This window comes from Hibiscus syriacus, unplaced genomic scaffold, assembly GCF_006381635.1.
Source record: "Hibiscus syriacus cultivar Baekdansim isolate YM2019G1 unplaced genomic scaffold, ASM638163v2 tig00111193_pilon, whole genome shotgun sequence".
NCBI classification, from domain to species: domain Eukaryota; kingdom Viridiplantae; phylum Streptophyta; class Magnoliopsida; order Malvales; family Malvaceae; genus Hibiscus; species Hibiscus syriacus.
The window spans coordinates 372,490-399,972 of record NW_024063012.1 but is presented as its reverse complement, the minus strand read 5'-3'; the positions used below and the strand labels follow the sequence as shown (position 1 = coordinate 399,972).

Below are 27,483 nucleotides of genomic sequence, written 5' to 3'. Positions count from 1 at the left end.
ATTACCCCATGTGAATCGGGCTCTGGAATGGTGGGAGGGACCTCTTCAACGATGACAGTGGCCTCTTGAACGGTGGGGGGGACTCTTGAGGGATGATAGGGGCCTCTTGAACGATTGGAGGGGACTCTTAAGGGATGACAGGTGAGCCGGGCTTCTTCTTGCGAAGTCTTCGCACCATTGGGGTGAACGGAGACGTAATAACATGTGCACGCCGTCTGATGCGTGAACTCCGTCGTGCAAGGAAAACCCGACGTAAAGCATCCACCTTATCGGGCCGCTAAAAAAAATTAATACATAAATCAGTAAATAAACAGACATGATATTAAACAAAGACAAATATGTTTCAAACTTGCATTGTATTCACCCAAGTCATTATTCTATCATAGTTCACAAAATGCATCATATAACATTCCAGAAGTAAGCACTTATATAAACATTTAAAAGGACAACATATATAAACATTCCAGAAGAAGAATAGTTTACTTTCGCAACACGAAACTTACTTTCGCAACGCGAAAATGACTATCGCAACGCGGAAATGGCTATCGTAACGCGGAAATGGCTATCGTAATGCGAAATGAAAATCGCAACGAAAAAATCGCAATGCGAAATGAAAATCGCAATGATAAAATCGCAACGCGAAACACAAATCGCATTGCGATTTTCATTTCGCGTTGCGATTTTGTCGTTGCGATTTTCATTTCGCATTACGATAGCCATTTCTGCATTGCGATAGTCATTTTCGTGTTGCGAAAGTAACTATTCTTCTTCTGCAAATTGAAACTTGAATGGATTGCATTACTTCAACCAAAAGACAAAAACAAAACCAAAAACAAATACTAACAAAAACAGTTTAGCAGTATTGGAAGCAACCGAATGAATTTATTAAGCAATCTAAGTGAAATGGTTAATCTAAGTGAAATTACGAGTAAATTTATCATCAAGTTAAATATGAAAAATCTTAAACTTACCTCGTTGCGTAGAGTATGAACCTCATTCTGCAACGATGCTACCATCTCACGTAGAGCGGCTACCTCACCGCATAAAGTAGATACCTCAACACGCCATGCACCATCGTCTTTACGTAAAGTACCGACCTCCTCACGCAAGGCATTGACCTCATCACGTAACTCCCCTAACTCATCCCGTGGAGGTGGAGAACAGGGAGATAAACGTCGTGGCATCTTTGTCGGTCGCCTATCTTGCGGTGATGGTAGAGAAGAGGCTCGATGATATGACAGAATAGGTGATGGCTGTCGTTGTGGAGGTGTATAGTCGGGTCGATCAGGTGATAGCTCTAGGTGAGGTGATAGCTCTGGGTGAGGTGATGGCTCCCAAAGTGGAGGTTGCTCATCATCCGTGCCATCAAAAAAACACTTACTAGCTTGCCACCAATCAGTGGCAAGCTCAGCTTCCGTGGGTGTCAGCCTCTGTAATGGAGTGTTGGCCTCCTAACAATATAAAAGCTCAAACAAAGTTAAACGTGTACTAGTAATATCTTGTTTATAAACATATGGTAGTATTTATGTTAACTTACATTATTTATTGTCGTATACCGTAGTAAATCTTCCCATTGCAAGGTCTGTTTCCTCTTCCAGGAAATAGCCCTGGGAATATCATTTGAAGTTTTTATTGCATATGTCTTCATGGCGGGAAAGACCTCAAATATCCAAATCTACAAACAATATAATAACAAACATTAGTAATTGTTAAATAATTACTTATAATTTTGGAAACATTATATAAAAATTCGTACCTTAAAGGCCTAAATAAAGCCTGTCAAAGTGTATTTGGAACCATCGCCATGCAAACTTTTTCGATCATCCAAGGCAGACGATAACTTATTCCATGTACCTTTCCATAAATACGAGCCCCACGGAAACATGTTCCACGCATTTAGGTCTTCTACCAATTTGATTAGATCATTCGGAATAGGTTGTCTGGCCTCTCTGCCTAAAAAGCCGGAATGCAAAAGTATTAGAAGGCATACTCGGACAACATCGACGTCATCGATCCGAGTAAAACCATCTTTCTTATTCAATAATATCGTCAGGTCTTCCACGTGTAGATTCGGCCTCTCCAGCTCAGGAAAAACCCGGGATAACCATGATGGGCGGGTAATGTGTCTAATGTACCGACCTACATCATCGTGTCCGAAGCGTAGACCGGTGATTAAGCAAAATTCCTCCCGCCCAAAACACGTATACGCCGGTGGAAAATCAAACCATATCTCTTCATCACGACGTTGTATAGTATCTGGTAGATCCCTAGTCATGGTTTGAAGAAACAGGTGTGTCAACATCGCATCTCCACCGGGATGTTGTACTTTCAGCCATGGCCCGAAGCAAGTATCCTCAAACATTTTTCTTTGTGCAGGTGAAAGCTTCGACGCAATTGTTTTGGCCAGGCTGACTTTATTTCTTAAGGTCAATTGAGCCGAATAAAAGTTCTACAAAAACAATAAACATACTAAGTTAGATATACCAAAAACTACACTGTGAAGATATACCAAAAATAATAATAAACATAAAGAGTAGTAGTTTATTCTTCAAACTTAAATTTGAAACACTGTGAATTTCTTATTTGTCTTTGTTTTTTGGTTGAAGTAATGCAATTCATTCAAGTTTCAATTTGCAGAAGAAGAATAGTTTCTGAAAATGAAAATCGCAACACGAAAATGACAATCGCAACGCGAATTTGACTATCGCAACGAGAGAATAAAATCGCGTTGCGATTTTGTCGTTGCGATTTTCATTTCGCGTTGCGATTCTCGGTTGATTTAATAAGCAATCTAAGTGAAATGGTTAATCTATTATTGAAATTACCAGTAAACTTATCATCAATTTCAATATGAAAAACCTAATAATAATGCAAAAATTTCAAAAAGAAAATAATTAAAAAAACTAACCCTCGGTGGTTGATTTGGTTGATTTTCCATTTCTGATTGTGAGGGTGGCCCTGAGAGATGGAGATAGACGGATTTCGCCGGAGATGGGGACGGATTTCGTCGGAGATGGGTGAGAGAGTGAGAGATGGAGATGGGACTGAGTTGTGATTTTAGGTTTTAGGTTATGAGTTGCGATTACGGGATATACTGTGGACGGTTCAGTGTTCCAATATATTAATATTCGTGTTTGAAATTTGAAAATAAAATACGCTTTACGATACTAATGGCGCTTTGAAAATCGCATTGCGATTATGTATTATCTCGTTGCGAAAGTCAGTATCGCGTTGCGAAAGTAAGTATCGCGTTGCGAAAGTCAGTATCGCGTTGCGATTTTGTATTATTGCGTTGCGATAGTCAGTATCGCATTGCGATTTTCCAAATTCGCATTGCGAATTGGGAAAATCGCAACGCGAAATTGGAAAATCGCATTGCGATAGTAATAATCGCGTTGCGAATCTGGAAACTGATTTGCGATAATGGAGATCGTGTTGCGAATTAGCGATCGCATTGCGATTTTGTTGGTCATTTTGGCAAATCCGGAAAAAGTTGGTTAAAATCGTATATTATATGGGATTTTTGGTCACTGAGGTTATTTTCTCTAGATAAAATCTTATGATCATTTAATGTCAACCGTCGGACAGTTCAAAATTTAATTTCATTAATCTTTTGGTTATATAATCTTTCTAATTAGAATTGATAGATAATTGTTTCGTTCGTCAAAGTCTTAACTTTTATGACGACGAATAATCTGTAAATAATTATCTCATATATAGGTGACATAAAAGAGTTATTCTACAAACAAAATTAATTAAAAAGTTTAGATAATGCAGTTTCAGATTACACAATTCACGAGATTATATACGTATTATGTGAAAGACGTCAAGTATCCTTCGCGTCTTTTGATTTACACTCTAACAAACAATGTAATTAAGAAAATAAATTCTTCAACGTCCCATTTTCTTTTTTCACTATATTATCTAAAAATAATTATCAATAAAAATTATATTATTATCACGTGATATATTTGAATTACTTTACACCCTAACTCTTAAATTCAACCTCAAAATCCTCAATGTATTCATAATTTAGTATATTATATAGCATAATACCACTTTTAACACACTCTATAGTCTTTAATTTAAAAATCCTAAACTTTTCTTAAGATGGAAAAAATGAAAAACAATAGGGGTCATGTAACACCCCCAAACTGATACGGGTGATCCGATCCGATTCGAGGTGTCACATTAGGGCCACCGGAGCAACCTATAGTAAAAATCCATGAATTTTTTTATAACATGTGAAATCATAAAACAATTTATAAATAAAATACAAGTTCAGAAAACTATTCATATATTACAAACAAAATTAAAATCATACAAGTTCCATACTCATTATAAAAATGAAATGTGACCTATATCCCCCCTAATTACACTTGTACCAATACTCTGCAAGCCAAGCTGAATGAACTCCCATTACTGAAGTCAATAGCTGGACTGGATCAATTCTTTTAACCTGAAATGGTGAGTAAAAGAGTGAGCTTTGGGAAGCTCAGTAATATAGAACTACCAAAAGAATGCTAAAGGACAAGTAGACATGACAAAGCAAAAAAAATTCTTATTGTTTCAGGCATATATAGGTCCTCGTGATAAGCTGAGGTTCCACTGATATTTCTTCAGATCACATACTAGCTCAGAGAAAACATTCAGAAGACCAAGTTCAGGAGATCAAAACAAATGTCTAGTGTGTTCTTTCAAAACCATAATAAAATGTAATCATAGTTTAAAAATAATAGTAATTATTTCAGTAAAACATGTTTTAAAAATCACTGTAGTACCCTCCATCCGAATACTCCATATGAAATTCCCCAGGACATCATCCATAAAGACTTACCCTAGACCTCTAGGATCTAGGAGTTCAATATAAATGATCAGAACAGAAAGGATTTACCAGTTAGCTGAACCTCATAGACTCCAAAATCTTATCCAACCAATAGGCCAGTAATATCAGAAAACAGAAATCAAAAGTTAGATTTTTATTTAAAATACAGAGTTTCCCTCCAACCGTACACCAAATGCATTACCCCATAACAGGCATCCATAAGGACTTACCCTAGACCCCTAAGAACTAGGAGTCTAATATGAATTATCATAACAGAAAGGATTTACCAGTTAGCTAAACCTCAGAGTCTCCAGACACCTACCTAGACAGTACCCCACTAAAACAGATAAGGTAGCAGATAATAATATTAGAAATCAGGAGCTAATTGCACATTGTGTCAGCAATCAGATACCAGATATTAGAAATCATACTTTATATAAATCAGAGAAACTATTTTTTTGTCAATAGGGAACACACTAGAGGTTTCAGATATTTTCAAAGACATTTGGAAATTATCAGGAATAGAAAATATGAACTTACGCAAAATTGATCATATTTTAGGATCGATGTCTCTATTAAAAGGGTTTAATTTCTAACAGATCTAAACAGACATTCAGAGTTTGATGCTTCAGGACCATTTAGGATTTTAGGTGTATCAGAAATGTATTCATGAACCTTACGTCAGAATAATTTAAGATTCAAATATAACCAGAGTGATCCATTATTCAGGAAATTATGGACATTTTATTCATTTTTCTATTGAGGAAATTCTTAGTAAAATTGACCCAATAAGGGTAAAATAGAAATTCCTAATATGTTAAATTCTCCTTATTTCAAGTCAAATCGAGTTGAATAGATCTCAACATTGCAATACTTGCAAATTGTTCGGACTAATATATTTTCAAGAATATTCACCCTATAAGACTGAATGTATTAGTTGGACTGATCACCACCAAAATCTCCATTGAAAAGATCTCGAGAGACGATCATATATTCTGATGATATTATTTATTTTTTTAATCCATGCATAACCAGAATGACTGACATGCTTGGATAATGTTTCATAACCTTTAGGGCGGTACATCACTTAGGTTTATCGGTGTTCTAGAGTTGATCCAGTTACATTCACTTGTTACTCTTCCATAAGGGTGTTTAGGTCACTTCAGTTATTGAGGTTACTTTAGTTATCGAGGTCCAATGGCATATTGGTCATTTTAGAACTCAAGGATTATCTAGTCATTTTAAATACTTCAATGACGTGTCGTGCTTTTAGTAATCTAGTCTTCAAATGATCTTCCAAAAAAACAAAAGATCAACGTATTTTGCAAATCTCATAGGTAGAAACTGATTTTTGGGGTTTTTTTTCAAACAGACTGAGAATGCAATCGGTTATTCCAAGTTCAAAAGGATCAAAATATAATCCCTTAGGTATTTTCACTATCACCGTCATCTTTAGTCCCTTTTACACTTTAAGGGTATTTTTGTCATTTAATTCAATTATGTCCTTTGCATTATTTCCAGGCAATTAGTCTACATGTCAAGAATTGAAATTCTAAATCTTTTACCATTTTGGAGGTTAAAATCAGATATCGAGAGTTTTTCTTAACAAATCAAGCATTGAACAGATGCATCAGTAGTTTAATTAGGATAAAATATGTCTTTTCAGGGTTATTTTCCACCTTTAGGGACATTTCTGGTCTTTTTGTAGCACAAGGGTATTTTGGTAATTTCTTAACCATACATTTCCAACATTTAACCTTTGACGGAATTAATCAGAATTTAAGAATTTTAAGGTTAATAGGTTTACTGAATAATCAACGTGCTTAGATTTATTTCATATCGATCTTCTAATTTCTTATTCAAGTCATCCTAGTATTATATTGTTCCTTAACTGATTAGCGTATTCAGTTCGAGTCCAACAATAATTAACCATACGATATTGAACAATATAATTCATTCGTGCAATAACTAGTATCAACGTGTTTCGTAAATCATGCAAATAGTAGTAATGTATTACCTTGACATCAATCAACCATTTTAAGTACATTTAATCACCTTCGAACTTAAATTCAACGTCCCATAATATATCAGATACAAAACAAAGTAAATTACATAAAAAAAATAGAACTAAATCGGACTAAAGATTGGATTGGAAGATAAAACATTGAAAATAGCTTATCAAGTTTGAATTGGGCAAAACGAACTTCAGATTCAGACTCAAGACGTCGAAAAACATAATATAACCCTTTTCAAAAAATTTAACTTTTTGGTCAAAGTCAAAGTCAACTCTGGTTAGGTCAATGGTCATACTAAGTTTGAGTTGACTCAGCGTGAGTTGACTCAATGGGTTGACTCGGCGAGTTAACTCAATACAACATTGACCGGTTCGGTCTAAATAGCTTGTTCAATCCGATCCGATCCAACTGGATCGGTTTCAGAAAATTCCTTGCTTACCAATAAGCCCCACGCGAGACGGTGGTGCATGCGGCGCGTGATGATGACAACGAGTTCGGTTCAAGCGAACTATTACTCTCTGTTCAAGCAATCACCATAATCAACCAAAAACATATTTAAAAAAACCCAGTCAAACCATAGTGAATCGGACGAAAAGAAAAAGTCGGAGCACTTACCACGATGGACTACGAACGAGAGATGGTGGGGGAATGGGGTCGACTGGGTTTTGCTCGGAATAACCCAAGGAATTCATCGACGAGGACGGTGAGATGAACGAATATTTGAGGAGGTAAAAAACAATAAAAAAATAGCAGGGAACGATTGGGTTTTTCTGGCAAAACTTTTAATTGCTATCCACGACGGATGATCATGGTTCACAACCATAGGGATACTAGACTCAGATCGAGCGAGGGTTGGGATCATTCTGGAACCAACGGTGGCCCTCGACGATGAGCGGTGGTCGAGATCAACGTTAAAGTATTCAAACGATTTTTCTCTCTCTCAAGATTTACGACGAACGATGACGATTAAGGTTTACTTGCGAGGGGTCGCCAGAACTGACTGTGGTGGCTATGTACAACACTGCTGGTCAGAGGTGGGGTGAACGGCGAGGTAGTGGCTGGGTCAATGATAAACTTTCCATATTGGGGCTAAGTTTGTTGTTCATCGGAGAAATTAATTTGGGACATATAAGGGTTATAAAATCTAACATGAGTCGGTGAAATAAAAATAAGTTTAATATTAGGTTAACTATAGTGACCTAGTCTAGATGACAAGGTCTTAAAGTGTTGATTCTGGAAGGCGTGGGTTCAAAACCCTTGAAACCTGCTTAATTTTATTTTTGAAGCACAAAGAAGAAAGGGGTAAACCTTTAATCAAGTCCTTGAACAAAAAGAAGCTTTCAATACAGACCCCAAATTTCTAAAATTTGGCTATTTGGTCCCTTAAAACTGATACTTAAAAGATTAGTATTATGCCAAAAAATTCGGGGTGTGACAGGTCCATTGGACATGATTCCAAAGCCTCCTACAAATACCCCCCACCATTGCATTGCTCCATCATCAATCATCAATACCCATATCTTCTTCTTCTTCTTCTTCAACTTGGCTCACTAATTTACATTAAAGATTGAAGCAAAAACACACCCCAGAGGTCTCTTCTGCAGACCTCTGTTGGATGCTACCTGCTTGCTCTTATTAAACAAATAATCTCTTGATTTATTTTTCCTTATCTCTGTATGTAAGCAACAGGCATGCTTCTTAATAACTTCTTATTTGTTGTTTACCTATTGCCTATTCCCTAAGCTCTTTTGTTTCGTTTCTTTCAACAACTAAATTTCTGTAATTACTTCGACTGGGGAGATGTCTGCTCAACTTTCCATGACATTTCTATTATCTTCAGCTTTGAACATCACCGAAGAGGCCATGGATGCCAAGAAGCAGGGCATAGTATCCATTCTCGGGTTGGATTCCGATCGACCGACAACGGCTACTTCGCTTAGAAGGACGTTGTCGGCCGATATGTCATCCCAGAAATGGTTAACTCAACAAGGATCAATATGTGCCCTGAAGAAGAGTCCATCATCCGAGGAATTCTCTGTTTCTACATCATTTCAGGAAGGGGAAGACGATATCGAATCCCCGAGTCAATTCGATATCTGAGATTCGACAAGGAAGACGAAAATTGAGGTCAGTTTAATATATGAAACTCAATTGTATCACAAAAGGCTGAGGAAGAGTCTTTGAAGTCCTCCCCACCTTATGTTCACCCTCTTGTGAAGCGATCAGCTAGCTGTTTGAGCGACAAAAGCCTCGAAATTTACACCGAGAGCCTCGGTTTCGAAACCGGCTCTGATGGCTTCTCTTCGGATACAGGTGAGATGGAGGAGGATAAATAAGAGGATAACAACTGATGCACCAAAAGAATGAAACAGTGACACCGCCGACTCTGCCTTGTCTAGATGGTGAAAAGGCTAGAATTGTGAAATTCAATTATGATGTTGGCAAGAAATGGCATAACACATCATTTCCGCCACCGATTCCTTCCCTTTCGGCGAAATATGGAGGAGCACGGAGGCTCTTGAAGACTCATAGTGATAATGGTAGAATGGTCATTGAAACTGTTCTATTACCTTCATTGAAAAACTTTCTTGCTCAATACCATGATAGTCACTTTGTCCTCACCTTTGCCGATACCAGTGCAATCAATGATTCTGATCAAGTAGTAATGGAAGTGGATGAGCTAGAAGAAGAGTTCGAAAGCTTTGGAGAAGCAGACATTGATGATGATGATGATGAAGAAGAGCATGAGAAAAGTGAATATAGGTGTTGTGAGATTGAGCAGGCTCCTAAACTGTCAAGTGGAGCAATAAACGTGCACAGATTAGCTGTAATGATGAACAAGCCGGTATAGTTAGCAAACAGGAACCCAACATGGCTTAAACCACCACCACCAGTAGCACAGTCATTGCCACCGCGTCCACCTGTGGCTAGGACAATACCACCGCCACCATCGAAGGTGGCAGCCGAAGTAGGAGCAGCTGCATCATTCAATGCTTATGAGTACTACTAGAGGAGGCCCGATCAGGACATGTCAATGAACAAGAAGCAGCTGATTCTCTCACAAAATCTAATAGGAAATAAAGATGAACAAGGGAAGATTAAAAGTGATTGCCTTGTTCCATTGTTAAAAGGATGCAAGGAACCAAGGAGGACCCTTCTCTTCTGGGAGCCCCATTGCATTGCCACTTCTTGATGATCATCAAAGTCCATGTTCAAATTGTGCCCATTAAGTATTGCTATTATTATTGTTGTTACCTTTTTTTTTTGCTATCCTATCTAGTTTTTTCCACATCCACTCTTTGAAGAGGGTGATTTTGTAGTCAAAATTTCTAATAAAAATACTAGTGATTTTGTATTTTGGAAACTTTAAGAAATGAATACTTTTTGGAAAATTTTAGAGAACTGAGATTTGAGAAAATATATAAAAATACTATGTAATTTTGCATTTTGAGTCTCTTTACCTATTTGTAGTTAAAAGAAAATCTTTATAATCAAACACATCACCTTCGAAATTGGAGGACTATATAGGGATGGCGACCGGGTGAGACCAAACAGGTTTATAGCCGCCCTAATTGAAAAATTAAGAATTTTAATCTGATTTAATCCTAATTTGATAGTAATGAGGTATAATTCAATATTCACAAAAAATAGTATGATTTAATATTAAAAATTTAACTAAATATAACTTGACCACAAAAAATTAATAAAAATGTTTAAATAAATATATTAAAATAAATCGGTAAATTTAACTTCAAAAATTTTAACAAAAGTTCACTTCAATTTATAATTAAAAGGTTCAAGACACTGACCGTTTTCTCTGAGGCACGCGATAGCTTTTTCTCTAGTTTCTCTGGCGTACGTTAGCGGGACTAACGGATCTGAGAATCGAGGCGTCTCCGGTGATTTCTTATGGTTTTCCTATTTCCTATCATCCCTATGCTATTTCTCTCCACTTCAATGGACTGGAGGAAGCTTTTTGGATGTCAATCGGGGCAAGAACTTCAATACTCCTCCCCCCAAATCTCGCGACGCAAGCCCTATTGTTCAACCTCCGCAATAAATTTATGATGCTGGAATAGCTTAATGGAGTTCATCCCTGGTGGGTCAGTTCCTGGGGGCCGCTCCTAATTTTGCAACTATGCAAAGAATGGTCGAAAGTTTGTGGAACAATCAGGCAAAAGGAGTTCATGTCCAGGTAAGCTTCGCAGGCAGTAACCTTTATATTTTTTTTTTCATTTAATAGTGATTCTGCCAGGGATTGGGTGTTACAAAATGGACCATGACACATCTTGAATAAACCCTTAATTCTAAGAAAATAGGAGCTGAACACTAAAAGACTTCAATTTGATCTTTATAAATCCCTCTGTGGGTTCACCTCTTCAACGTTCCTCTCAAACTATTTTCGAGAGAGGGCCTTAGCTACATAGCAAGTGCCATTGGTAACCCACTAACCATGGATTCAGTCACTGCCTCAAAATCGAGATTGGAGTTTGCTAAAATATATGTTGAGATTGGAGTGAAATGATGTTATCCCTAAATCAATAGAAGTTATTCTCGTAAATGGGCAGTCTACTACAGTTTTTGTAGAAGTTCCATGGCTTCCTCAAAGCTGTTTTAAATGCAATAAATTTGGTCATTCTGATAAAGCTTGTTTAGCTCCTAAAGATACAACACCTGCTGCTAATTTACAAATTTGGAGGAAAAAGGGAGATTCTCTTCCTATTGTGCATTCTAACCTCCCTAGAATGCCTAGTCAACAAGTTCCTCTGTCACCAGTCTCCAAAAGGAAAAATGAGAATTCATCAAAAGATAAGGAATCTTTAGCAGGAACTGATTTCTCCTCTCTAACTTTTTCTGATCCTGCTGGCAAAGTCGTCCAACCTGTTGTTATTCCTATTTCTAATAAGGACAGTAGCTCTTCAATAATTTCTCCATCAGATTCTGTTGCCAAAGAGGATCATTCTTGTTCTCTTCCAGACTCTACTGCAGCTTGCAAATCTTCATTATTCTCTTTGCCTCAAAATGTTACTATTGTCTCTGATCCTAATATCATAAATGTCCTCCCTCATTCTACAAATGAGGATAGCAATTCTTCTATAATTCCTCTATCCCACTTAAATTCTGCTGAGGAACATATTGTTTCTCCAACAGGAAATGCTGCCAAAGTTTCTATTGTTACTAAAAGAGGAAGAGGTCGACCTTTGAAAACAAAAAACAAGTTCTCTTTAAAAGGATCCTCAAATAGATTTGAGGTCTTAAATTCTTTAGATGAAGCCTCTCCTTCCTTAGAGATTAACAGTAAGAAAACCCAGATCAGCTGCTTTGGGAGTGCCTCTACTAATTAAGGACCTTAAAGCAAAAAAGAAGGAACACTTTGACAAGTCAAAATGTGTCTCTGACAAAGTAATTAGGGGTGAATTAACTTCTATTTCTCAATGATTTTCTGCTTTTGGGATGTAAGAGGATTGAATAATCCTCAAAAACAAATAAGGTTCTGCAAAGGGCCTCTTTTTACAAAGTTGAAGTTCTTTGCCTTTTAGAGACCAGAGTTAAAACTGAAAAGTTTGAAGATATTTTTAATCCCAAATTCAGTACTTGGAACTTCTTCACAAACTATGACCATGCTTCGAATGGTAGGATTTGGTTCTTGTGGAAAAAAGGCTTGGATCTTTCTCTCTGTCAAGTTACTGCCCAGTGTATCACTGTTAAAGGTTCTAGAAATGGTGTCCCATTTTTTATTTCAGCTATTTATGGCAGTAATGATGGTACTCAAAGAAAACAACTCTGGCAACACTTAAAAGACCTTGATTCTAGTATTGGTTCCTTTCCTTGGATATTAGGGGGTGATTTTAATATCTTTCTCCATTCTTTTGAAAGCTCATATCATGAAATTCTGGGATCTTACACTTCTAATGAAATGAAAGATTTTCAAGACACTATCCATGACCTTCTTCTTCAGGATCACCTTTTTTTGGACCAACTTTCACTTGGAGCAATAAACAAAAGGATTCCTATCTTGCTAGGAAATTAGACAGAGTGCTTGTTAACTCTTATTGGGCCAGTTCCTTTCATAATTCCTTTGTGGAATTTCTTGCTCCAGGGCCCTCTGACCACTGCATGGCTCTTGTTTGGATTAACAAAGACTCCCAAAAAAATAGACCCAAACCTTTCAAATTTTTCAACTTTTGGACCAAGAATCCTAACTTCCTTTCTTAGGTTTAGAACTCTTGGAAGCAACCAATGCAAGGTAATCCTATGATTTCTCTTTTTCTCAAACTTAAGAATCTGAAGATTTGCCTGAGGAAATTAAACAAAGACTGCTACATCAATATTTCTGATAGGGTTAAGCAAAAGAAAATTGAACTTGAACAAATCCAACTTTCTACCCTAAGCAGGACTTCTTCTATTGATTCTGAACTTACTATCCAAAGTGATCTATCTTCTCTTGAGCATGCTAAAAATTTATTCTTAAACCAGAAGGCCAAAATCCAATGGCTTAAGAAGGGTGACAAATGCTTTAAATACTTCCACTCGGTCATTGCTTCAAAAAATAAGAGAGAAACTAAGTCCTTGTGAATGATCAAGGCAGTATACTGGAAGATTTTGATGACATGGCTTCTGAAGTAATTCATTTTTTCAATAATCAATTGGGGAAAACTGACATGAATGTTAAAAAGAGTGATCCCAATGTTCTTAAAAATCTGCTTCATTTTAATTTGTCCCCTGAGGCTTTAGCAGACTTGGAAAAAAAATATCACTGATGATGAGATTAAGGATGCTTTTTTCAGCCAAGGTAATGATAAGGCTCCTGGGCCGGATGGCTTCACTCCTTTCTTCTTCAAATCCACTTGGTCAGTGGTTGGTGAAGATGTAATAAAAGCTGTTAAATATTTTTTCAGAACTCTTTTGTGTTGCCATCTTTTAACTCTATTATTATTGCTTTGGTCCCTAAGATCACTAATCCTAGCAAGGTCAAAGACTATAGACCCATCTCTTGTTGCTCTATGGTTTATATGGCTATTACAAATATTCTTGTTCAAAGGCTGAAAAATCTTCTCTCTAACCTGATTACTCTTAATCAAACAGCCTTTGTTAAAGGAAGAAACATTATTGACAATACCCTCCTTGCCCAGGACCTAGTCAAAGGCTATGGTAGAAAATCTATCTCTCCAAGATGTACGATCAAGATTGATCTTTAAAAGGCATTTGATTCTTTTGACTGGGGTTTTCTTTTATCCATTCTCAAAGCAATTGATCTCCCTTCCAAATTCATTTCTTGGATTCAAGCTTGTTATTCTGGAGCAAGATATTCAATCTCTTTTAATGGTTCTTTAATTGGATATTTCAAAGGTCAAAGGGGCCATAGGCAGGGTGATCCTTTATCACCCATTCTTTTTGTTCTAACTATGAATATTCTTTCAAAGCTTCTTAATCTTGCTGTCATCAAAGGTTTATTCGGTTATCATCCTAAATATAAGAAAATAGGGCTCACTTATCTTACTTTTGTTGATGACATCCTTATCTTTTGCAAGGGAAATATGGAGTCTATTGTTGGAGTTATTTCTGCTCTTCAAAAATTTTATGAAATCTCTGGACTCCAATTAAATGTGGATAAATCTGAAATTTTTGCAGCATGAATTTCTCCAAGGAACCTTGAACTCATCAAAATCTCCACTTGTTTCAAGATATGCCTTCTACCATTGAGGTATCTAGGGGTTCCTCTTGTTCCTAGAAAACTCACTATTAAGGACTGGTTCCCTCTTATTGATAAGATCAAATCCAGAATCCACCAGTGGTCTGGGAGGCACTTAAGCTATGCTGGAAGGTTAGAACTCGTAAAAATTGTTTTACAGAACATTGCAAACTTCTGGTGTCTCCAATTCCTGCTTCCTCAATTTGTTATTAACAGAATAAACCAACTTTGCTCAAGATATCTATGGAGAGGCTCTGACACTTCAGCCTCTGGAGCTAGAGTAAGTTGGAGTAATTTATGCAAACCTAAATCTGAAGGAGGGCTAGGCTTAAAAGATTTAAAATCCTGGAATAAGGTTTGCATGATTATGTTAATTCGCAATCTTCTTGCTGGTCAAGATTCTTTGTGGATTGCTTGGACTTATTCTTATGTAATCAAAAATGATGATTGAAGCCAAATGTCTTCTAGTGCATCCTCAAGCTACATCTTTAAAAAAATGTTGAAACTGAAAAATGATGCCATCCCCATTCTTAATGCTGGAATTACAACTGCTAAAGGGATTTGGGAAGAAGTAAGACACAAACATGATAAAGTCTCTTGGCAAAAACTTATTTGGTTTCCCCTTCACATCCCTAAACTTAGTGTTATTACTTGGTTGGCAATCCTTGATAGACTTCCAACTAGGGAAAGACTTTTACGTACGGGGCTAACTACTGTTGGTTATTGTTTATTCTATAATGATGCTCTTGAAACGAGAAATCATTTATTTGCTGATTGCATTGTGGTCACGTCTCTTTGGAATGGTATTTTGAACCTGTCTCATCTGTCCGTTCCTCATATGTCATGGGAAGTCAAGCTTGCTTGGGCTTCATCAACTTGGAAAGGTAAGTCTCTCTTAACCTCTATCATGAAGATAGCATGGTGTGCTTTCATCTATAAAGTTTGGGAGGAGAGAAACCGTCGAATATTTCAAGGAAAATTTCGAACTGTTGAAGACTTGCTTGGTTCTATTAAAGAGATAGTTGGACTTCAACATATGAATAGAGATTTCAATAGGCTTGATAATGTTAATATGCTTCTTTGTAACAATTGGAATATAGCCTAAACATTTTTGTTGTATAGTGGTCTTTGACCTTCTTTGAGACTTTGTATTTTCTTACTGGATAAATAAAAATTCTTACTTATCTAAAAAAAATTATAATTAAAAAATATAAAATTTGATCTCAATGGATCAAATCAAAACACATCAAGAGAAATGTGTCGAGTCTGATCTTATTTGTCTTTAGAATACGACTATCTTTTAATTGGTTTTGTAGACTCTAACCCTTTTTTTTTTGGCGGGGGGGGGGGGGGTTCAGCACTGGTCATGGTTGGCTGAACTGTTTTTAATTTTGGGTACAAACAAGATTATTACACCTTGATACTTGGGCTTGGTTTATGTCTAGATTCAGGATGTGACTGACTGAAATTTTATACTTTTTTCATTCGCTTAGACAAAATGCCTACAACACCGCTACCACTACTCGGTCAACTTATATTCGTATGAATATATGTGCACGTTCAAAATCAAGATAATGATCACGTATTGAATCCCAATTTGGAAATGAAACGTACGACCAAAACTTGTAAAATTTTCAACAACAGTTTGTCATCTTCACGCCAACATTACACCGTTGTACATAACAGAAAAAATAGAATTACACCAACCAACACCTCTTGATATAAGCAACGCCACCATCACATATAACCAACACAAAGGGGGTAAAAAAATATTAGACATTAAACAAGTAATAAAAAAAACACTACCAACCCATTTGAAGAAACCACCCGACTGATTCACTTCCACCTGGCATTTTACAGAGTTAGATGCCCCAATTTTGCAACTTTCAGCACATGCCGGAAAAGGAAACCTAAGCCGCCCACAATCTGATTCTCTAACTTAAATCGTTCATACTATGCATCTTTCATACTCTCAAGGTCTACCGTGTGCTGAAAAACGGCCAAAAACCAAAGCAAAAGCCTTCAAACTGTGTTATGAGAGAGATTACAAGTTTGGAAATGCCTGTATTTGGCATCATGCTCTTATACAGAACACTGGAATCACCATGCGCCAACATGAGCCTGAATGAGCATATAGAAACAACTGGAAGGAACTATTATATCCAAGCGAGAGAGCCCCGATCATTTGCCACTTGTGGACGACCTCTAGTAGGCGTTGGAGGTCTGTTAGCATTCAACTCCTGATCCCATTGATTAAAATAATCTATATCAGTATAAGCAGCTATGTGCTTAGTAAGTAAAAAGGATACAGAAATAACAAGGGGAAAGAGGTATGACCTGCATCCATGTATCTTCTATATGACGTTCTGGTGACACTTCTGGCGATGACATTGCCGGGGGTAAAGGATGAATGAGTTTCGGTACTACCACTAGATCTCTACCCAAAACTAAGATTGCACCAGCATTGTTCGCAGTGCCTGAAAAATCATGCATGAAACAAAATTTAAAGGCTAAATTGTTTGAACCTGACAAATTGTATGTATACCAAGGGTCAGGAACACACCGCAATAATTGGTTGCCGAGAAAAGAGTGATTAAATGTCCCTGGGCAAAACGCTCAAAACCATCCATAACACACTCGTGAGCACGAACAATCAACTGAAGATCATTGTTATTGCAGAATTCCATAACACGATCAGGCTGCAACAGTAAAAGCCATTTCATAAGCATAAAAAAGAAAAATCAACAATGAAGTAACCAGAAAAGGCAGTTTTTACTAGAAATGAAACTGCACAAGCAAGTGGGACAAGGAACACAAGCTGTTTGTTAGAGAGAATATAAATGGCATCAGAACTAGAATATTGAAATCAAAGAAAAAGGCCGCTAGACAGGACTTAGAAGTTATAGCTTGCAAGTTTAAAAATAACGTTTTAAAGTAGCACACTCACCCCAAAAGTAACCAATCCCGGACCTCTAGCATTTGGCCGCAACCCTTCCACACTATCATTTTCTGTTGGATCAGACCTAAAATATAAAATGCAGTAAAATGCATCAGCAAATTAAAGCAATGAATATTATATTTCATGACTACAACAAGATAATAATATGCTCTGACCACAACAAATCCATAAGAACAATTGAGCCTGCTTCCATTGTGATTGGTCGCTGTAGATTCTCAATCTGTCCCACATGATTTATAGACCGACCAATGCCACCATGCATACAAATGATTTTCTTTTCAATTAGAGCTGCTAGAGGAAGCCAGTTGAATAATTGGTTTATGCGATGCCATGCCCATATTCCATCTCTCTCACCCTGAGACAAGCCATCACAATGGTGACAAAAACATCATACAAATCATGACTAACATTTTCCAAACACAATGTGAAACAATACCATGCGCTCAATACACTCAATCCGGAAGCCAAAAAGTGCATTGATATCCGCAGCCTCATGATTCCCCCGAATTAAATGCACATTATGGGGATACTCAATCTGCAACATAAAATAATCCAATGAAAACTTGGCTCATCACAAACTTCAACAGGAAGTAAAAGTAAGCATGAGAAGATTATCAAAGCACTAAATCTCTAAATTTACCTTCAATGCAAGCAGAAGAGTAATGGTTTCCAAGCTGTGTTGGCCCCGGTCGACATAATCTCCTAAGAAGAGATAATCGATATATCTGATAGTAATTTAGACCAAATCAACATCAAAAAAAATTAAATGTCAAGCTTAAAAATGAGATGCAATACAGCACATACAGGTTACACCCAATAGAGAACTGTATTTTCTAGTATCAAAAAGGGTCGGTTGAAAACCTAGTCAATTTAAACATTGCCAGTGAAGAGCCTTAACAAAACAAGAATTTTTAACCGAACTTACGCAATGTCTCCAGCTGTTGAAGGTGCACCATACTCATCAAAAAGGCGCATAAGATCCCCAAATTGTCCGTGTAGATCACCAAAAATCTTAATAGGAGCTTTCAGCTCTAAAACAGTTGGTTCAGCAGCAAATATTCGTTCGGCACTTTCACAGAGATCTTCTATTTCATTGCAATCTAAGAAAAACTGACGACGAACTGGAGGTTTCCAACCACGAGGCTTCAAAAGATGTGCAATGACCTGGACAAAGTAACATGTAGAAACTCCATTATAGTTTAGCAAATGAATCTTTTCTACATTATAGAGTGAATCAGTTTGGAAAAAAAATAACAGGAGGACAAATGTAAGACTAATTGAATACTTCAGAGAAAATCCTATCTGTGCTATCATTCATCAGTGATTCAGTATCTCATAACCAACTGAAACAAATCAAAGGTTCAATGAATGAGAATGATCAGTCACATTATTAAACTGGCATGTTCAAGAAAAATGGATTTTTTCCAATTTGGATGAGAAATCTACCTACAGTAATCACAAGGAAAACAGTTTGTAGTTTTTCAAACTTTTTCTTTCCCATTTCTTTTATATCAGAATTTAAGCTAAGTTGATTAAGAAGCCAACATGATTTCTTTCACTGCTTTAAGATGTATAGTTCCTGCTGTAAATCAAGACATATCAAGGGAAATAATAACCTTAGGAACAATAAAGATACACAGGGATAGAATAACATAGAACACTGTCATCTTCAATTAATAGTAAAAAAAAAACAAATTACTCCCAAATTTATATAGTGGCATAAATAGAAAAGATTCATATTAACTTGGATAAGATAAAATTAAAATCATTACAATGAAGCAAATGATACAACAATATCTTAATCCATAAATTAAACCATTCAAATTGAAAGAAATCAATCTTATCTGCTAGCGATTGGGGTTTAGGTAAACAGCCACAAAGATCCTGCAATTACCATTCAACTTCTTCCTATCTTATTTGTAGACACATCAACAATGACCTTTAAAAAACAGGTGCTGTTTTATAATACAAAAAGATGATATTAGTACCTTTTTTGGGACACTGTTAATTGACATCTGCCTATCTAATAGCTTCCTTGCTGCAGTTGCACTCTCAGGAGTCCCATAGCTAACCCGCCTGCCCTCATTTTCAAATTGGTCAATAGAAAGTTGTCTGACCATCCCACCTAAAGCACCGCCAGTTTCTGCAGCCACAACAACCTATTGGCATAAAGGAAACATTAGGCACAAAGTCATAGATAACTAAAAATACCAATATTGACTTAAAAACAATATCATGTCAATCAAATTTTCTGATACTGACAGCTCTATGGTGAAGACGAACTCCAGCTGGAGCAACATCATTTGACCCAGCAGAATCAGGCATTTTAATCAAGGTAGACATCTGTTTTCCACTAGGTGTAGCCTCTGCCCCTCGATCCCTATTGGGGAGTTCAACTTCTCCATTAACTTGTCGTGCCTTGGCAGCAGCCAGTGTGGCACTAATAGCCTCAGCTTCAGCAGCTGCTGCCTCAACCAAATACTCAACGCCTTTGCTCATTCTTCTACAAGATAAAGCACATTGTAGCAGCTCCTTGGATTAGATGAGGAGGCTTGAGCATTTGATGGACAATAAAAAATAAAATTACAGTGCTCTTTTACCTGGATCCTTGAAGCATGGCAGTCTCAGTGCTTATGTCAGTATACATATCCCCATTTACAGGGGGGCCAACTGGAGTTCCCAGCACAACTGATCCATCAGGAACTGCTTCAGGCATTGTTTGCTGTTCTCTTTCATCACCAAATCCATACCTTCCAGGTAACCGCCCTGAATGCACATTAGAAGCTGCAGCTGCAGCATGTGATGCTGCTGTTGTTGTCTCAGCAGCAGCCAGGTCTTCAGCAACAACCAAGTCATCAAGCAACACCCCTACAGTATAAATAATACATATTACTTCACTAGTAGAATTATCAAATACTGATTCTCTAATGAATAAGCACTAAGCACTAATAAATAGCTGCATCTCAAACTCCATGATACATGGAGAGAAAAAGTTTTCACGAAAACAAACATCTTCAAGAAATAAAATTCTCTAATTCCCAACACACAAGATGGATTAAAATTCAAAACTTTTGTAGCCTGTCTTACAACTAAATGCAATATATGAGAAAAGAGGAGAATGTGCATTTTAAGTTGGGACAAAGAACAAAAAACAAAATTCATTCACCAACAATGTTAAACATCCAGAATATACTCTCGCAAAGTGGGTTAGAAGAAAGGCCTACAGTATTAACTAACAAGCCTTCAGGTGACATCAGTCTAGACTCTAGATATATCAGAAAATGTAGTTATGGAAAGAAACTGCAATTGCGTAGACAACATGTGATGGCATAACTGGTATCTGATAACTATATGCTGAGGCTAGAAAAAGATTCTGAATACATGTTTTAGAACAAAACTTACCACCACGTAAACCACCATAAATAAATATTAAGTCACCAACAGCTGCAGCAGCATGTCTGCAACGCCTTGTCAACTCAACTGAGGCATCTCCACCAGCAGCATCTGCACTGTATCTGCCCGTCCTTGGACTAGTAACAACAGATTTTGTGTCACACCACACTCCCGCAGCAGTATCCAACACTATAAGAAATGGGAACAAGTTAGAAACTAATAGATTTATATACAAATAATGCTTGCTAGATAATAAACGGCTGAAATCAATATCAGTTAACATATTCTATGACATTAAAAACTAAAAATATTAAACACACCTGTTTTTGCTATATATTTAATAAACTGTTAGAAATTTTTAGTGTGCCTGATTTCACGTAATGAAGAGGCAAAATTATGTCTAGCAACTTTCTGATAAAAGATTATTTAGATATCAAACAGCAGTGACAGTTTTGGTTTGTTAGTGAACTCCGATACAACTTCTCGCAGAAAGTGGAAGAGATACAGAAAAGAACAGCCGGAAAACTCTAGTTACACAACTGAAGAAAACTGAGATCAGAGAAAGGGTAGACAGCTTTAAGCCTTTAAGAGATAAGAAGGTGGTTCCCTACATTATGTACTATCTTGCATCTTTTTTTTTTCAGCAGAAAGAGCAACCACATTTGGGGAAGTTCATAACAGATTTGACCCCAAAAAACTACTTTTAAACCCTATGATACTCAGACTTGGGTGTGAGTGTCAAATATGCGTATGTATCCTACATGGGTATGGTTAGAATTTTCCAAATTTTTACCTGTATTTGGAGGTCATATCCCCGTATTCATGTGCCAGCTATGAGTTTAGAGCAAGACTACCTCAATAAAAACGAAAGATAATATTTCGTGTATAGCAGTAAAACCACTAGCATATTACATCATTAATAAATAAGTGTTGAAACGGAAAAAACCAAGTCCAAGCACCTGCAACACTTGACGAGTCTTCAACCATGCGTCCACCACCAAGGGCCCCACCAGAAACATGGAGCCTTGCATTGACAAAGACCTATAAACAAGAACATTTATGTGATACATCTGACTATAAGAAGTCATGGATTGAGCTAATTATTGAAAAATGAGAACAGGAAAGAAAACAAAAACTCACAGCAGCATGTTGATATCTTGGTGATGGAGAGACACCTGGAGCAATTGCCCATTCCCATCGACCATCCCTATGTTTAGCAAGTCCATAAGCACTTGCCAATGGCTGAGAAAAAAGAAAACATGAAGAGAGAACAGGCTTAGAAAATCTAATGGTAAAAAGGTATGTAATCATATCAAACGAACAAATACGAAAAAAATGACGACACCATTTATATTCATCTCAGATCAATCTTTAAAATGTCTACACTCTAAATTGCTATTATTTTCAAATTCTTCAGAATTAATTAGAATGTATATTTCACCCTACCTACAGATAAAATATATATTTAAAAACAATGCCAACATTTACAAAGATTTATTGCAACCTTACCCAAATGAACAAGGAAACCTACCCTAAAGAAATAAAAAAATGGCAGTTAAAACCACATTTATGAAATTGTATGTTGTATTGTTCAGAGAACCACACACACACACACACACACACACACACATATATATATATATATATATATATATATTCAGCCATACATTTACCAAATCTAGACCCAGACAGTGCAGACTTCTCAACTCACCACACTGTTAGCATCTCTCCCTCCACAGAGCAGGAGGAGACCATCTGACCGTGCACTTGCAGTTGCGTACCTATTTAAACAGAAATTGTCAACAAGGAATTAGTCTGCAATTACTAGCTAAATCATCCGGAAAAAAAACTTTAAAATAGCACATCAACAATAAATACTCATATAGATGTGAGCTTGACACCATTGTTTCTGAAAGCAGAAGTAAGACTATGAGCTTTAACATACAACGTTATGGAAAAAAATTATAAAATACAAAAATACTGAGGAAAGAAATAGAGATGCAGTAAGTCATCATGTCCAACCACATCCATGATAAAAGGCAGGCATAGCAATAAACATGGTATCATTTTGGTTAAAGTCTTGCATGCTGCTTCTAAGAGACCCAAAAATATAAAAATAGAACAGACTATATAATCTAAGGTTGTATTTTGCACACTACCGCATCAGTTTTGTGTGTGCACGTATGCAGGCACATGTGTGTGTGTGTTTGAGAGATAGAGAGAGATTACATGCATGGAGGCGGACCTTCCCCTTCAGGTTCCAATTTACGCCATTCATAAGGTTTGGCAGCAGTATCTAGGGCCCATACATCAGCCAAAGGCCGTTTTCCTACAAATGGTGCACATTGTTCAAAAAAATCATTTGAAAATCTACATACAAGGTAAATAAAAACAAAAGGAGCTTCCATGATAACTTTAAGAAAATGCATGCAAGAAAAAACTGAATAACAGATTACTAACCATCATTTCCACCAATAGCCATGAGATACCTTTGCCCCACCAAAGCCATCACATGCCCATAACGAGGCCCTGGCCCAGGGCCTTGAACACCAACCCTGAAGCACAATGAGAGGTCATATCAGTAACCAGCCATAACAGTATAAATAAGGTCTAACATGCATCTTTGAAGGCCAAACCTATGCCACCGCGGTCGCTGCTGTGTGAGGTCAAGAACATGAAGATCCTCGGCAGACAAGCCAGCCGGACCAATTCCACCCTAAATCAAAATAAAAGCTTCAAACGAGGAATTACGAACTGTAGAGAGAAGAAACTCCACTGTATAATAACAATTGTAAACAGAAAAAATAAAATAATGATAAACTACAAAGCTCTAACCTGAATAACGACCATGGTTCCCACAGCAGTTGCCACATGGGCTGCCCTTGGCGTAGGTGGCTCTCCAAAGGGAGTGATCCTGAGAGATTACTTATATAATGAGCCAGGTAGGTATCAGGAACGAAAAATGGAAGCAATGAAGCCTCATTCCTAGGCTTACCTAGACCATTTATTAGTTAACACATCATAACAGTGCACATCAGCAGTGGCACCTGCCAGTCCTGAAATTTAATTCAAACATAAAGAAATTTAGAGCGTGAATGTCAGCCAACCAGGGGGGGTTTGATTTCATATCAAGCTAACCAAAGGTCCTGATTGTTTCATTATTAATTGGAAACCAATCAAAACATCATTGATTTTTATACATTCTATAATGTTTTGAACTCCGATAACCCTAGGTGGACCGTGGATACACTAGATCATATGATTATTTGAAAAGAATGAACAGATTACGTTTTCTTAGTTATAGGAGCACGAATCATAAATATAATCATGAATATTACAAAAGAAAAAATTGGAACATTTATTATAACAGCAGGAAAATATAGGCAAATTGTTTTTTCCTTTAATGAAGCAGATTTTATTTGCAATTTGAAGCAAAACAAGGATATTTAAAACTGTTAAGCTGACATAGTCATGTTGCTAGTTTTTAACTTTGAAAAAAGTTAAGATATCTAAAAACACCAGAGTCCAAATTAGTACCAGAAAACATCTTTAAAAGTCTTGGGAGCTGGCATGGTGAGGAAAAAGGAGGGTGGGGAGTATACAAAATTGTATTCATGTTTCATAGAACCATAATAAATATTAAAACATCAATTCCATGCAAGATTCAAGAAGGAAGGGAATATATTTCAGTTCTAGTCTTTTATCATTCCTTCAGAAAAATCATATGTATTTGAATTGTAGAAGACCCAAAGAATTTAAGGCTCATATGCCACCTCCACAATTCCAACTACATTCAGTTTATAATTAATTTAACTTGGTATTAACGAAGAAGAACCAAAAGAAAATTACACTATACATAATTCTTTTTCTGTAACAGAATCAGCCTTCTACTTGCAGTGATACCCCCTTATCCCTTTAGAGTTCTCTTTCAAAAAAAGAAACTTAACTATTTAGAGTAGTTGTATCCTTGTCAGTCCAATAAAAAGAGAAGACAGTAATTTAACAGCAACTGGAAGTAATTTGCTCTTTCATTAAATGGCTTCTCACCAAATATGAACTGCTTAAGCAATAATTGCTGGGTTTAAAGAATAGGCATCTTAAACCCTCTTAAGGTTCTCGTGCATATATGGACACAGGACACGAAACCTACAGGCTATAGGCAAATTTCTCTTCATCTTAAATCACTTAAAACATAGTAATGTTTTAAGGGTTTCGTACATAAACATCTCATCAAAATGAAGAAAAAAAAAACTTACTGATTCCAGCACTTCCAGCCGACGATGGAGTCCCAGAAGCAGCAGAATTCCCTTCCAAGGCCGTGGCGCCACCAAACAGAATCAACCTGGGCCCAATATACCCAGGCGTCCCTTCTTCCCCCACAGCTGCCACTGCCGTTAAGGTATGCCCACACCTAGGGCCTGGCCCGTCTTCTTTCTTCTCTATAATCGTATTAACCACCGAATAAGTGGGCGCCCACCTTGGCCCGACCACCTGCGTTTGCGGCTGTCCTTGAGTAGGGGGTGGGGTAGATGCAGTCTGTTGCATCGAAGGGGGCGCAGATCCGCCGGGTGCCGGTGGCGAAGTCTGGTTCTCTAGTTGCTGGTTTTGTTGATGGCTCTCCCTCTCCGCCGGGGCCGACGATTCAGAACCTCCGTCGTGATTCTGATCGTGGTCGGTCTCTGGCACCATCGATGAATCCACATCCATTTCCTTAACGTTTCCAAATTAAACCCTAGGTTCAACAAATCGTAAATAAAGTGGCAGCGTCTCTTTCCTAATGATATAGCTCTTTCATTGACAGCGTAAGCTTGAGCTTGGAATTTCACTGCTTACTTACTTACTGCGACTTAGTAGAAGAATGTCAATGAAGTAGACATGTAATTGTAAGTCGAAGAAGAGAAAGCGCTAGTTCCCAATGGATTTCACTCGCGAAACAAGTCACACACGCAAGCGAGAACTCCGCCGGCTACCTTATAAGATTTAAGGGTCTTCCCCCAGAAGTGATTGATTAGTACTGCCAGATGGAGAGAAAAAGGAACCTAAAACAAAATTCAAAACCCTCAATCGAGGCAAATCAAGATCGGTCACCTAAATCAAAGCAAAATCGAATTTCTGATCAACATCTTCGGAAACCCTAGGTCAGATCGTGAATTAACACCACCTCGTCAGAAAATTCCACAACCACTGTGTTTCCAGGAAAGAGAGGGAAAAGAAAAGAAGGGTGACAATCTCAAAGCCGTTTTAACAAAAACAAAAGGAGTGGAAAAAACTAATGATCTCATTTCCTCTCTCTACAGGTGTTGTTGTTATGTAAGCCGAATTCCTCTCTTCCTTTTTTTCGTAAAAAATATAGTTGTTTTTATTTAATTGTTTTGTTATATATATATATATTGTTATATATATATATATTGACACCGGAGCAGCCGGTAAAGGGGAAGAGTGGAAGGAGTGGAGTGGGAGCGCCGTCTTCGATAGGACAATGACGGCGGACATCGATGAAGGGTGACCGGAATAACCCGGATATGGGTTTTAATATAAAACGGTGATGACATTTGCAAGGAGAACAAAATATTTTAAACGGATTTTAAAATATTTCAATTCAAATTGTTGGATGAAATCCATAAAATTTTAGTGGAAAGGTCTTATTGTCGAATACATTTTAAACGGATTTTAAAATATTTCAATTCAAATTTTTTTATTAAATTAAAGTGATTATAAAATAGTATTTGTTGTAAATATTTTCGATCATTGTGATGACGTTATATGTATTATGTGAACAAAATGAACATAATATAAAAAATGTATGTAATATTTGAGTAGATAGCCATTTTGATTCTTTTTCTTTTAACATTTTGGCCTAATGTTTCATTTTAGCATGTTGTCCAATGCCAAGTGTGTCATGTTCACAAGACCTCAAAATTTAGAGACCCCATGGATGTCATTTGGGCCAATCCATTCACAATACTTGTGTCATAATGAGATCTTCGTTCGATGAGAGAACAAACTTTTCGTTTGATTCTTGAAAAAATGGCATAAAATTTTGTAAACGAAGATTTTGACAGTATCTTTAACCATATTCCATGATAGATTTTGGTAAAAAAAAAATAACATCACAGATACTTCATAATTTTAAATTTGAAAAATTAAATTAATTATAAAATATTTTATGAGTCTCATTTTAAAATATAGCACATGACATGTACATCATTTAGGACAAGTGTGCATTCTAGGAATAAGACACCTCTAACATTTTAATCAAATATTAGGGGTGAATTTTATTATTATCCCTAAGTCAAATAAGGTTAAAGTCTATTTAAAATTTATGTATTATTTTTAAAATTTTATTTTAGTCGTTTGCCATAAAAGAAAGGAACATTTCAACCATTTTATTATACCTAAAAGTGTATTTTAATCCCTTTGGTAAATGAAAAGAATACTCCATATTTTAGTCCCTATATGTTTGAAAAGATAATATTTGGGTCTAAAATTTTAGAGTTATACCTAGTTTGGTTAGGTATATTCTCTTTGTCAGAAAATTTTAAAATTAAGCAAATGAATCCTTCTTAAAAAGATAAGAATAATTTATTCAATGTACGTT

At 36.7% G+C, this 27,483-nt stretch overlaps 2 protein-coding genes and 1 pseudogene across 4 annotated transcripts; 2 read left to right on the top strand and 1 right to left on the bottom strand.

The window, feature by feature from the left end:
- The first annotated feature begins 8,640 nt into the window (after positions 1-8,640).
- LOC120155504 lies at positions 8,641-10,062 on the top strand (annotated as a pseudogene).
- A 4,967-nt stretch (positions 10,063-15,029) lies between these two features.
- On the top strand, positions 15,030-15,638 carry LOC120155527. The gene has a single exon (XM_039167062.1). It carries the CDS (start codon positions 15,030-15,032, stop codon positions 15,636-15,638), a length of 609 nt encoding a protein of 202 aa, XP_039022993.1.
- Positions 15,639-16,205: 567 nt separating this feature from the next.
- Positions 16,206-26,141, bottom strand: LOC120155509 (serine/threonine-protein phosphatase BSL3-like). Of its 3 annotated transcripts, XR_005518974.1 has the most exons (22): positions 25,142-25,592; positions 23,881-23,941; positions 23,721-23,799; positions 23,522-23,601; positions 23,346-23,440; positions 23,115-23,214; positions 22,597-22,666; positions 22,026-22,127; positions 21,845-21,926; positions 20,895-21,074; positions 20,093-20,360; positions 19,755-19,995; positions 19,481-19,651; positions 18,418-18,656; positions 18,133-18,217; positions 17,929-18,027; positions 17,648-17,847; positions 17,481-17,556; positions 17,097-17,232; positions 16,871-17,010; positions 16,638-16,773; positions 16,209-16,522 (listed from the first exon to the last, which is right to left on the bottom strand). XR_005518974.1 is itself a non-coding variant. In XM_039167049.1 (21 exons), the coding sequence occupies exons 1-21, from the start codon at positions 25,590-25,592 to the stop codon at positions 16,690-16,692; spliced, it is 3,036 nt and encodes a 1,011-aa protein (XP_039022980.1). In that variant the 5' UTR covers positions 25,593-26,141; the 3' UTR covers positions 16,206-16,689. The 3 variants fall into 3 exon arrangements, 2 of the variants coding, with proteins under 2 accessions (XP_039022980.1, XP_039022979.1); XM_039167049.1 differs by having other exon boundaries at positions 16,206-16,773; positions 19,755-19,992; positions 25,142-26,141; XM_039167048.1 differs by having other exon boundaries at positions 16,214-16,773; positions 25,142-26,134.
- Positions 26,142-27,483: the final 1,342 nt, after the last annotated feature.

What these genes read in the sequence shown, in the direction of transcription:
- LOC120155527 (XM_039167062.1), top strand. Translation starts at nt 15,030, where the DNA reads ATGTTGAAACTGAAAAATGATGCCATCCCCATTCTTAATGCTGGAATT.
- LOC120155509 (XM_039167048.1), bottom strand. Translation starts at nt 25,592, where the DNA reads ATGGATGTGGATTCATCGATGGTGCCAGAGACCGACCACGATCAGAAT. An exon ending in GAAGGTCCGCCTCCATGCAT is followed by an intron (nt 22,667 to 23,114) that starts GTAATCTCTCTC and finishes CTGTTTAAATAG; the next exon opens with GTACGCAACTGCAAGTGCAC. An exon ending in CTCGGCAACCAATTATTGCG is followed by an intron (nt 17,011 to 17,096) that starts GTGTGTTCCTGA and finishes ATGATTTTTCAG; the next exon opens with GCACTGCGAACAATGCTGGT.